This window comes from Cervus canadensis, chromosome 5 (genome assembly GCF_019320065.1).
Source record: "Cervus canadensis isolate Bull #8, Minnesota chromosome 5, ASM1932006v1, whole genome shotgun sequence".
Lineage (NCBI taxonomy): Eukaryota > Metazoa > Chordata > Mammalia > Artiodactyla > Cervidae > Cervus > Cervus canadensis.
Window position 1 is genome coordinate 19274234 of NC_057390.1, and position 12810 is coordinate 19287043.

Sequence of the window (12810 nt, forward strand, 5' to 3'; positions counted from 1 at the left end):
TTATACTTTGTGTAACTCTGGTGTTTTCCTGCTAATAAGGAAGCAAAGGGCTTCCTTAGTGGCTCAGATGGTAAAGAATCTGCCTGCAATGCAAGAGACTCGGGTATGATCCCTGGGTTGGGAAGATACCCTGGAGAAGGAAATGGCAACCCACTCCAATATTCTTGCCTGGAGAATTCCATGGACAGAGGAGCCCGTGGGCTGCAGTCCATGGAGTTGCAAAGAGTTGGACATGACTAAGCGACTAACACTTTCACTTTCATTTCATCCTTTCCATCAGTGTTGGAAGTCTAAATTAACTCAAGACTTCTTACAGTAGCCATCCAATTCATCTCCTTCTGCTCTTGCCTCATTATTCTTTATGTATGAGCAAGTGTTATCTTTAAAAAATGTCAATCAGATTATGTTACTTCCCTACCTTAAAGCTCTGTTGGTTTGCCATCATGTAGAGTAAGACCCGAAGTCTTCATCATGACCTACAAGGGCTTCCATTTTCTGACTCCTTTCTTGCTCTCCAGCATCACCTCCTACCTCTCTAATTATTGCTCTGACCCAGTCAGATCGCTGTTCTGCAAGCAGGCCAAGCACATTCCTACCTCAGGACCTTTGGGCTTGCTAATACTGCTGCCTGATCATCCCCAGATCTTCACACTGCTTACTTTCTCCTTTGTTGCATCTGTTTAAATGTTAGCTTCTCAAAGACCTTATTTTACTTTTTGATTTGATTTTTTTAAACTGTATGTAATTTATATGTATTTTTGGTCTTCATTGCTGCTTTCAGGCTTTCTCTAGTTGTGGAGAGTGGGGGCTATCCTCTAGTTGCAGTGCCTGGGCTCCTCAGTGCAGTGGCTTTTGTGGCAGAACACAGGCTCTGGGGCGCTTGGGCTTCCGTAGTTGCAGTGCACAGGCTTAGTTGCTCCACAGTGTTTGGAATCTTCTTGTATCCTTGGCAGGCGGATTCTTAACCATTGGACCACTAGGGAAGTCCAGGGCCATCCTGATTTTAAATTCCTCTTTCTTGGCCCTGCTCTCTGCCCCTCATTCTCTATTCCCTTATCGTGTTTTATGGTTCTTTATAAACCTTCTCATTTTCAAAAATTATTTTTTGTATTTGTTTATTTTTTCTTTCTCTAGTAAAATGTAAGTTCCATATGAACAGGGCTTTGCGTTTTCACTGATGAACCCTCAATTCCTAGAATAGGGGCTGGCACATAGTAAGTGCTTTATTATTATTTACTGAATCTATTAATATTTGTTTAATGAATGAATGACTTTGGAGTGTCAGGGTAAGATACAGGAAAGTACACAGAAGTTATTAGCTGAGTTATTAGCTGTGTTTATACAGTACAGAGCTCCCACTTAGACTTCTTTGAAGAATGATACTTTTTAGCTTACTCATGGGAAATATGTACTTAATTACAAGTCATTTCTTTGTGCTAGGTGTTCCAGTTTTGCATCTGATATCATCTCCTTTCCCTGAAGTCTGGCACACCATGGATGACAATGAAGAAAATTTGGATAGAACAACCATTGACAATCTAAACAAAATTCTACAAGTATTTGTGTTAGAATATCTTCATTTGTAATATTCTGGTTTAGTTTACTGGTAAACTAAATATTCTGGTGATTGCATCTAGTATCATATTCAAAAGTCAAGGAATCCTTTAAAATAATCTGACTCTAGACAATGCTGTGTGGAAACTTCTATCCTATAGATTCTTTCTGTAGGTATCTTTGAATATCCTAGATTTATGTCATGTCCAAATTGCTCATTAATTTTCATCTTGTGATAAAGAGAAATGTAAGAAAAACTGAAGATACATATCTTTAAAAGAACTCCTTTAGATAAGAAACTATGAAGCTAAATCAGATGCATATAGTTAATATCATGGTCTTCTAAAATAGTATTTAATATGATGGTCAGGTGCAATGTGTAGCCTTAGTTTTATGATTTTCTTATACTTGCAAATCTGTTGCATATAAAACAAAACAGCAGTTTGAGGACTCAATCTCTTCGAGAAATCTTTGTATGGTTTATTTTATGGAAATTAAATCAAAATTAAATGCCATGTTGTGAATGTCTTTCTTTATATATAAATGAAAAAGTCATATGATTTAAAGTATAGCTCAATTTTATTGTTTTACAAATTTAACACTTTTATTGTAAAATAATATAGTCAGTACAAAAAACAGAAAATGGAGAAAGTTAAAAAGCCATAATTTCATTATATTAACCAAATCATCACTCACTCTAATTTTTCCTCACATATTTTCAATGCAGTTTTTGTGTATTTATAATTAAACTCTATCTTCAATTTTTTGGCTTTCTGTCTGTTAAATTATATAGTTACCAGACATTTATTTGTTGTTTTGATCTTGGGTTACGATGAAGACAGAGATTGTTGAGTGTGCCCTCCAGAGTCAATATGAAGGTAACACAGAGGGAGCACAACAATTATGATCATTTCTGTGTATTGTTGTATAAATTATATGATAGTCACATTTGTTTAATTACTTATGACTAATTTCTTTGGGAGATTCATGGAAGCAAAATTGTTTGGCCTGGAAACATGTAAGAATTCATGGATTTTTCTTTAGCTATAGGAAACAGTTATCTAGAAATGCAAACTTGATCACAGTTAAACAATGAGACGATTGATCCTGCCATATACTAATAGATGAAGTTAATTGGGGGGTGCTGTCTTTCATGTGTTCTCTGTTTTGTGTGGACATTTAATAAACTTCGCTGAGTTAATGTGCTGGGACTGGATAGGTGTGAGACAAACTGAGTGGGAAAGCAATAGCAACCTCAAGGTCAATAGCAAAGACAGTCATTGGAAAAGGAATTTACTTATGAAAACATACTTTCCAGGTCAAGAAAGGGGCTAAAATATAATTTGTGTATATGACTTTATATAATTTTATAAAAGAATAGCCAGAATTATATACAATTATATCTAACTATGTCTGTAATTTCATGTTGGTGAATTTTATTTCATTTTAAACAATTTTTTTACAAGTATTCATTTATTCTTAAATTTTGGCCCTGTCATGCAGCATGTGGTATCTTAGTTCCCTGACCAAGGATCTAACCTGTACCCCTTGCATTGAAAGGTTCAATCTTGACTACTCGACCACTGAGGGAGTCCCTGCCGAATTTATAGAACTGGATTTTTACAGACTTTATTTTACACAAATCTGCTTCTGAAATTATATACCGGGAAGTCGTGTGTTTGTGAGTTAAATAATATTAAGAACTAACACTTATTGAGTACTAACTCAGTGTCAGTGTTATAGGTGCTGCACATGTTTTTACCAACTTAATTCTCACAACAACCCTAAAGGGTATAGGCTACTATTAGGCACATTTTATGATGCTCAGATGGCTTCCCAGGTGGCGCTAGTGGTAAAGAACCCATCTGCCAGTGCAAGAGATGTAAGCGATGTGGGTTCGAGCCCTGGGTCAGAGAGATTCCCTGGAGAAGGGCATGGCAACCCACTCCAGTATTCCTGCTTGGAGAATCCCATGGACAGAGGAGCCTGGCAGGCTACAGTCCATAGGATCACAAAGAGTCAGACACAACTGAAGCGACTTAGCACACATGCATGCATGATGCTCAGAATGGTTAAGTATCTTCTTCAACATCATGCAGCTAGTAAGTGACCGTGCTGGGGCTAGAACCCAAGCAGTCTGGCACTACAGCTCATCCTCTGGAGCACTGGAGAGTACCGCCTCTTTACATGAAAAGACCTTTGCAGAATATCTTTAATACCTACACAATGCAACAATGGCGTCTTGAAATTCTGATAGGTTATTCATTCAGTCTGGCAGAGCATTCTTAAATCATTGCTGCAAGAGTTCACATGACAGTGTTAGGCTTCAGAGGTGTGTCATCTGTATGCAGAATTATTTCTCTGCCATATCAAAGGCTGTTTTTACATAAGCTTGGGTGTCACAGAAATCAACACGAGTGGTTCCAGGGCTGGAGAATCTAAGCCACAAAGAAGGATTAAAAAAGGCTGAGTTTTCTGGATTAATTTTCAAATGAGTGAAAACATTTGAAAGGGGTTCAGGGAAAACAATTTTTAAATACCAGAAAAGAAATGATTTAACTGACAGATATTAAAACAGAACGAAAAGATGTTTTAATAAGGAAACTAAAAGTCAGTTGACAGTACTACATATATAATTATACACCTAAATGACAAATCCTATTTGAGGCAGAACGAAATAAATAGATCTGCTATAATCTTTCGGTGAACATTAGTTGAATTATTTTTAGAGGAGGAAGTTGGAGAATATGTTGAAATGAGATAAGAGGAAAAATAAAAACATAAGCAGATTAACTCAGGGAAAGTTTCCTTCCTTCTAAGTGGCATATTCTAAAATTCTATTGACAGAGTTTGTACTGATATGGGAAAAATAATCATGATACCGTAAAGGGAAACATTTTAAGGTATTAATCTTGATATTAATCCCTGAAATATGTTTTGTATAAAAATGCCAGTCAGAAATATCATTTTAAAAATCATACCTGCAAAGGCAGGTTTCCATAAACATTATGTTGTATTTGGAATTTTCCTATATACATTTTGGAGCATTTTACTGCCCCTAAGAGAACAATTTGTACGCTTTGTCTATTACTGTCAACCCTGCAACACACAGGGCTATTTTTCTTCTTCAAGAGAAACGAGTTCAAAGGAAAATATTCATAAAAGAGTATTCATAACCTTGGCATCTAAAAAAAATCATGAGTCTGTTATTGTAGCTTGAGGGTTGTGGCTGGAAGAGAAAAGACAGATCCTTCAAACTGCAGAAATGTTTTCGATGGTGAAGCAGTTGTCTTAAGAACAAAGCAGCCCATGCTTTCAGCTCCAACTCCAAATCCTTAATTGTTTATTCCAGGGAGCTTCTTTCTTCCATCAAAGAGGTGCATTCATTCTGATGCTGCAGCAAAGTCATGTGAAAACTCAGCATATGCTCAATTAACTTCGCTCAGCTGGAGGTGGTTACTTCTCACAAAGGAGAGAGGGACAAGACACAAGACACTTCTACTTCTCTGATGTACAGGCAGCCCCACAGGAAGCTTGGTCATGGTATATTCTGCTGAAAATGAAATCTGTTTCTTTACAAGCCCTAAATCTGAGGAATAAAGGTGTGGGAATAAAGGACATAAAGAGAAGATGAGGGAGACTGTTTATGGCAGCCATAGTAATTTAAAGCAAAACTAATGTAGGAAATCTGGGGAAATTACTTAAATTTGCTGTTCATGATATGGGGCTGTGCTTTTCACAGCCAACCTTCTCACCAACTTTTGGCTTCAAAGATGAATGTACGAAAGATTGAGGTTTCACTCTTGAGTTTCAGGGCCACTTTCTGCACAGTCTGAAACACTAAAAGTCATTTTGAAGTGGTTTAACGTCCTCCTGTTATTTCTCCCTCTGTCTTACTTCTCTGACTTCTGTGGTACATCTTTCTCAGCCTTCAAATAGCTAACCTATCACTCTGTTGTGAGGAGTGGGTCCCATTGTGTAAATTCACTGCCATGTTTCATGGAAGGACTCAGGTGGAGAGGGAGAGGTCATTAGCTGGTTGAGCCAGTAGGGTGCTAGGGACACCCCTATTATCCTCCTCAACATGAAAATCGGCCACAGGGTCCCGGCATTACATTCAGCAGCAATAATTTATGGCAGTTTTGAAGACAGCTGACATGAAAGGACTGTCTGTGTCGTGGCTGTAGCCTTCAGCCTGAATTTGGCTGGCGTGCTCACGCCATGTGAAGTCATCTTATTGTGCTCATATTTCAAAGGCAACACATGGGACATGCCCCATTCTCCCAACATATCCATATTTGCCAGGGAGAATTTAGACCATTTGTTTGAGAGTTAATATTAAGAGCACAGAATTGTTAAGAAGAGAAAAAAACTTGACTTAAAGAAAAAACAGACAAGCAAGCATGCAAACAAACAAAAAAACCCTATCAACCAACTGAACAAATTAAAACCCCACAAGGATTACAAAGGTAACATTAAAAATAGTTTTTAAAACTGATGAATTATAAATAGTACTGAATACCTGTTCTATTATGTTTAAAATTTTTTATGGGGTACAAGAGTTCCTTGGCAGGCAAGGATTAAACTATTGTGGTTTTGACTAACAAAGAATGACATGCAGTAAATTTTTTGAGCTAAAAGATTGACATGGAGAAGTGAATGAGCCTAGCTGACTGCTGACCATCAGTTGTTATTCATTGTTATTCTCTAGTCATCCTTGCTGTAACACTTGGGAAGTAGTAAAACACATTTGTTTGTAAAAAAGGAGTGCATTCCCTGCATTTCCTAAGCCAGCTGCTCTTACTGGAGATGTAATTGAAGAGGTCATTTTTGATGGCCGCACAGAGTAGTTTTATACATGATTTTAATCCCTTATTGATAGATGAATTAAGGATAGGAAAAGATCATTACAAAATTTCAGGGATTTAAAATTATCTTTTTAGGAATTTTATTTTGCTGAATTGTTTCACAAATTTCTAGCCCTAATTCCTTTTGGCCTAAATGGTGTTCTAGATTCATTCTTTACTCAGGTCTCTGTGCTAGGGACTGGAAAGCACTGATAGACTTTGTCCTGTGGGTCATACCTGCCCACAAAACAGGGGCGGTGGGGGTTGGGGAGCGGGGAGGGTTGCCCCCAACAAATCTCAGTGTTGGAGGTGGGGATGAAGTCTTTCTCCAAAGGAAGATCTAGAGAAAGGATGCTCTACAGATAAGAGCGACAAATGTCCACCAAGTTAAGCACGTGAGTTGGGTGACTTATGAACAATACTGCCTTTCTCTTGTCTTACAAAGGATGTGGCATTATAACGTCCCCCTAAAATGAAGATGTACTTGATCCTTCATCAAAGTTCTTAAAATATAGACTCAAAATCTTGGAAGAGGAGCACAGGTGTTAGAAGTGTGTATTATGCCTCTTACCACCAAACCAGGTCCATTTGCCTTACACGCAGCAAGCCAAATACTGAGATGCTGAAGTTTATAGTCAAGAAATCCCATTCCCTGAAGGAGAGGGTGTTGGGGTAAAGTGAAAGTGAAAGTCGCTCACTAGTGTCCGGCTTTTTGCGACTCCATGGACTGTCCATGGAATTGTCCAGGCCAGAGTACTGGAGTGGGTAGTATTTCTCTTCTCCAGGGGATCTTTCCCACCCAGGATTCGAACCCAGGTCTCCCGCATTGCGGGCAGATTCTTTACCAGCTAAGCCACAAGGTAAGCCCGAGAATACTGGCGTGGGTCGGCTATCCCTTCTCCAGCGAATCTTCCCGACCCAGGAGTCGAATGGCGGTCTCCTGCATTGCAGGCGGATTCTTTACCAACTGAGCTATCAGGGAATTGGATAAGCAGAGCGTCTTAGGCATGGGGAGACGTGATTGGAGGTCAGGAAAAGATGAAGTAATCGTTGTTTTGCGCAGGCGCATCTGAGTTACATGCCTCTGCCTATTCAGAAAAGAAGTATTTAGCTTGACGGGAGGGTGGAGTTTTCCAGCCCGCCGCCCCCCCCCCCCCCCCCCCCCATATCAAGAGACTCATCATGGGGCACCCGTGAAGGCCCAGTTTTAGGGGTGGTGGTCCCAACCAGCTCCTGTAGCCTTGCAAGTTCCTGTAAAACGACGAACTATGTGAAACTCGGAAGGTATGTAGTTAAAGAGAAAAAGAAAAAATAATAACTAAACGAGCTTTATCAACAAAGGCAGTTTATGAGCCATGGGGTTCTGACAAGCTGTTCCTTTATCTGTTGTTCTGTAAGACAAGCTCAGGAATTTCTATTAGTTATCAGCTTCTGTTAACTCTATCGGGCATGCTTTCACTTCAGGCTTTAAATATCCGGATTTAGAAGCTGCCTAATCCAGCTGCTCATGCTTCCTTTCTTTGCAGTTGGATCCTAGTGTTGGAAATGAGTGTTAGTCATAGAAAAAAGTCGCTGTCCCTAAAATCAGATTTTCTTCAAGATCTTTGTATTTCTTCCCCAGACCTATATTGCAAGCTGACAGAGCTTCGAAAGTTACATTTTGGCTACCTAAACTTATTAACATTTCCTCTGGGCAGGGAAGGCAGAGAGATGAGAGTATCTGAGAAACCAAGAAAAATTGAGAATACTTAGAAGGAAAGGTACACTGCTTTGCTGTAGGAGGCTGGCAGTCATGATAAACCCTCATCCAGACGCTGCCTGAGGCTAGAAAGACTGAAACTGGTGATGATCTCCGCGGCAGAAGGAAGGGTTTGTTAACTCATGGTGAAAGTCTCAGTCCAGCAGTTCTCAAAATCAAAGAGTTCAAAGCACTTTGATGAAATAGATGTTCCTTATACCCCTCCTCAAAGGCCCATAAATGTTATCAGACCTATGTAGGAGGGCCAGCCAGGTCATCCGTCTCCATCAAAGTCATTATCAGACTGGAGCATGAGTGGAGTCTGAACTGAGATTGTTGTTCAGGGTTTGAGAACAAGAGACTAGAATTTGAATGTTTTAGAGCTGAAAAGGGCCTGAGAAATCATCTGCTCTGTGGTTTTCACCCTCAGCTTTAGATTTTACCCTGGAGGTGGTGCTGCAGAAAGAGCTCCTGTCCACAGTCGTGCCTCTGTCTCAGTAGTACAATGTGCTCCAACAGATTTTTAAGTTGTGTGTATGAAATAGTAGGACCCTTCCTTTAGAGATCTCACAGGGAACCCCAAACTCCAGGTGATGAGGTTGTTTCCTACCCTCTGTTCTAGACAGTGTTCCTCCCTAGGGACGGGGCAGAAGTGGAATCCTTGTGGTCCCACGGCCTCTCTCTTCTTCCCATTCCTCTCTACCAAACTCAGTGAGTTTGTTTTGGGCTGAAAGTGATGGACAGCAGGATTTATTATAAACATTTTAAAATCAAGAGATTAAACTATGGTAACAATGGAATTTCGTCCATTAGTCAGTGTATAAATCAGATTGTAGAGCTGATGCTTTAAAGGTATTTCCCTGTTCTCAGAACTGCAGACAGGAGTTCCTAGACATCATTTCTTCCTGAGGGCAATTTCAGCTTGTTGCCAGTAAGGATAAAAGGCAGGACTCTTGCAGGGGTAATAGGGTACAAGTCTCCACTTGTAGGATGCTCTGGGTTGCTGAGTCTGTCTCTTTCCCCGGATTCTATGCCTCACCTTCTACATATAGCTGAGCTCCCACAAGCTGCATGACACCCTGACAGTTTGCCCCAGACAGGCTGGCTTGAATTTCTCTCATGCTGTGATTTGACAATGTTGGGTAGGGCGCAATCTGTGGGGATCTGTTTGGACTGGCGGGTCACCTCTGGACATGGGGTGTATCAAAGCAGCAGACAGTCTGCCCGTCTGGGCCATTTTCCTGAGATCAGGGCTACTGCTCTTGGCTGCTATCAAACCTACATGGTAATTACATGGAAAGCTTGAAATGGCTGGGTATTAAGTGCAAAGGAAAATGCTCTCAGAGGTGTGGAATTTATTTGCACTGATCCAGGGAACCGAAGAAAAAAGTTATTGGAGAACAGAATATTCTTGGCCTGTGTGCCCAATAAAATTGGAATTTGTCTTACTGCATCTTCCTGGTTCTTCTCCAATCCAGTTGGATCTTTCCCAGGTTCTTTTGCTGATTGCTCTTCATCAGCAATCTGGTTAATATCGACAGGCCCAGGGCTCAGCTGTGTTGGTCCTCTTTTCTTCTCCATCTCTCTTAGTTCATTCTTGACCTCATTCAGCTTCAAGTCTTTACCTAAGAACTAATGACTTCCAGAGCTCTCACCTGCCTTCTGGTCTCCCATATTCAACTGCCTGCTAAACAGCTCCAGGTCACATTCAACATGCCTTCACCGAACTCCTAATCTTCTCCCTGCTTACCTGCTCCACCTTCTTCCTCTCTCTAGCTTCATTCTTCCTGTGGTTGAGCCAAAAACATTGGAGTCACTCTTGATTTCTCACCTTCTTTCACATATCCAGTTAGTCAGGAAATAGCCAGTCAAATATACTTCCAAAGTACATCTAGAATCCAGTCACCTTTTACCACCTCCATTGGTGGTGTACTGATCCAAGCCATCTTTGTCTCTTGCCTTGATGACTGTAAGAAGCTCTCATCAATCTTACTACTTCTATCCTAACCCTGACAGTCTATACTCAATGTAGCAACAAAAATGATCCTTTAAGGAAGTAGGTCAGATTGTGTTACCCTTCTACTCAGAACTCTGCAATAGTTTCTTATTTCACTCAGGAGTAAATGTCAGCGTCCTTACAGGGGCCTGCTTGACCTCCTGTGATCTGTCCACTAACTCCACTCTGACCTCACCCCTGACCAGTCTCTCTGTTTGCTCACTGGAGCCAAGCTCCAGCAACACTGGCCTCTGTTGTTTCTGGAACGTGTCAGACTGGATTCTACCTCAGGACTTTTACGTAGGCTGTTCCCTCTGCCTGGAGTACTTTCCCTCTAGATACCTTTGTGGTTAATTTCTTTATCTTTTTCCAAGCTTTGCTAAAGTACAACTTTTCAGTGAAGCATTTCTTGACCCCTCTATTTAAAATTTTCATCTTGTTCTGTCCAGTGTTTTCCTTTATCATCCTCTAACATACTGTCCAATTTATTCAATATGTTTGCCTTTTTATTGTCTGCTTTCCACTTTTAAAATGTAAGCTCCACAAAGGTGGGGATCTTTGTTCATTTGAGCAGTGCCTGGCATACGGTGGGTTTGTTAAATAAATGAATGAGTGAAATCCAGTGAAACCAAGGACAGTCTTACAAGGCGGCCAAATGAAAGGTGAGCAGCAGAAGCTGAGGAGCATGGGAGTCTCAGCTGTGGTCAGGTGTGGTTGAGGACCAGAGAGATCCAAGGATGTAATCAGAGCCGATGCTTTGGGCTAGAATGGTCAATTCAGGAACCCTCTGGGGTCTGCTGCATGGCCCTTGATAACAAGCTAATCGGACTAAAAGAACAATCAGTCATCCTATTAGTTAGTCCCCATGAATAGACCTGACTTATAGATTAGTGTTTCTTCTCACCTTGGTTATTGGAAGGCTACACCATACTTCACGATGCAAAATAATCTGATTCTTCATTAGAATATGGAAATAGATACTTGTTATATAGTTTATCATTCACACAGTCATACAAAGTGGAAGGGAAAGTGAACATATCAGAGGGAAATGCTGCATTCATAGAATTGCAGCTGGAGTAAACTAAATGGAAATTGTTTTGTGGTGAATTTTATTCCCATGCGTATTAGGTGTGTAAGTTGACTTTTAAGTTGTTTGTGACCTTTGCATATACTACAGCCACTTCTGTCACAGCCTATGGGCTGGAGTACAGTACCAAAGAAGTGACAGTGATGCATTGATGAAGAGCAAGTCATTTGACTGTCTCAGGACCACAACCCAGAGGGATGCTCAAACCCAGCTTACTTTTCCTGTCTCTAGTCTCAGACCCTTGGATTCTGGTACTCTGCTCTTTGATAGCTTCTCCTTGCACTTGATGCTGCATTACCCAGTGGATATGGTGACTATAATTATCAGTAGCATCCCCTTCCACTCTTAAGGTACCTACTTAGAGTGATCATTTGGGGGCACCTCCTACATCTAGGGCTCTGATTGGCTGGTGACCTTGGAGCCCCTGCTGGTGGCCTCTCTGCCATTATGCTCCCCTCCCATTGGCTTTGGCTGTGGTGAAAACTTGATTGTGTGAAAGTTCACTTTCCCCAGAAGTTTCAAATTTTCACTCGGTTCAGAGTGTGTAATTTGGCCATTGAATAACAGGGTGGATCCAAAAGTTTCTGGTTACGAGCAATAGAGAAGCAGAGCTAACTGAGGACAGAAACCACAGCCCTGTTCTTGGGCTTGGGTGACCAGGAACCACATTAGCTGGCAGATTGTGGAAACGATCTTGGTATTCTGTGAAGTGAAGTTTGTGGTGTGTTTGATGGTTGTAAGGGCAAGTCGTGTCCCTTCCCTGGGTCCTGTTGCCCTCATCTGGTGCAGTCATGTAGACTGTAGTTCACACGCCACAACTAGATATCCTGCAACTAAAGACCTCGCATGCTGCAGTGAAGACGGAAGATCCCACGAGTGCAACTAAAGCCTGGCACAGCCAAATAAATAAGTAAAAATAAATACTAAAAAAGTAAACTCTAGGGATTCACCCTAATATTCTGGTGGGTCCCTTTGGGTGCTAAGATGCTATGCAGTAGTACGGTATGGTGTTAAAGAGCCCAGCCTTTGGAGATTGAACTAAATCCAAATCCTAGCTCTGTAATGTAAAAGCTGTTCAATTTTGAGCAGGCTATAAACTCAGTTTTCTTCTGAGTAAAATGGGTGTGACACTCACTCAAGCTTTTTATGGTGACTAAATGAAACAGGTGAGAAAAACACCTTGTGGAGTGTCTGACACATGATCACTCAGTCAGGGGTGTTGGTCACTGTGGCCTTGGTTGTGGTTTGCATATGATATTTTCAAAACACATGATCTTATGCAAAGCTCACAGCTGTGGGACTTTAGCAAGTTGGCTGTTGTCAGTTGTATTTTATCAATAAGAAAAGTGAAGTGCAAAGATGTTGGGCAATTTCATGGAGCTAGTGTGTGGGAGAAGCCTTGCCAGTTATGCTGGGGGAAGCAAGAAGGGCGTCGGTTGGACATTCATTAGGGAGACAGAGCTGCATTCACCCACCTAGCAGGACAGACCTTCAATAACCATCATTCATGTAAGAAAAACTCTCCAGAGGTAATTGCAAAGGAGAGCCAGTTGTAAACAGCCTGATGATGAGCCCAGAGAGAACAGAA

At 40.9% G+C, this 12810-nt stretch overlaps 1 protein-coding gene across 1 annotated transcript in view; it reads left to right on the forward strand.

Moving 5' to 3' along the window:
• Positions 1-2069, forward strand: part of QPCT (glutaminyl-peptide cyclotransferase) — a 28989-nt gene extending 26920 nt beyond the window's left edge. The window contains exon 7 of the mRNA XM_043468335.1: positions 1441-2069. Coding sequence (XP_043324270.1) covers positions 1441-1586 — 146 coding nt within the window. The 3' untranslated portion in view covers positions 1587-2069. The remainder of the gene's footprint in view (positions 1-1440) is intronic.
• Positions 2070-12810: the final 10741 nt, after the last annotated feature.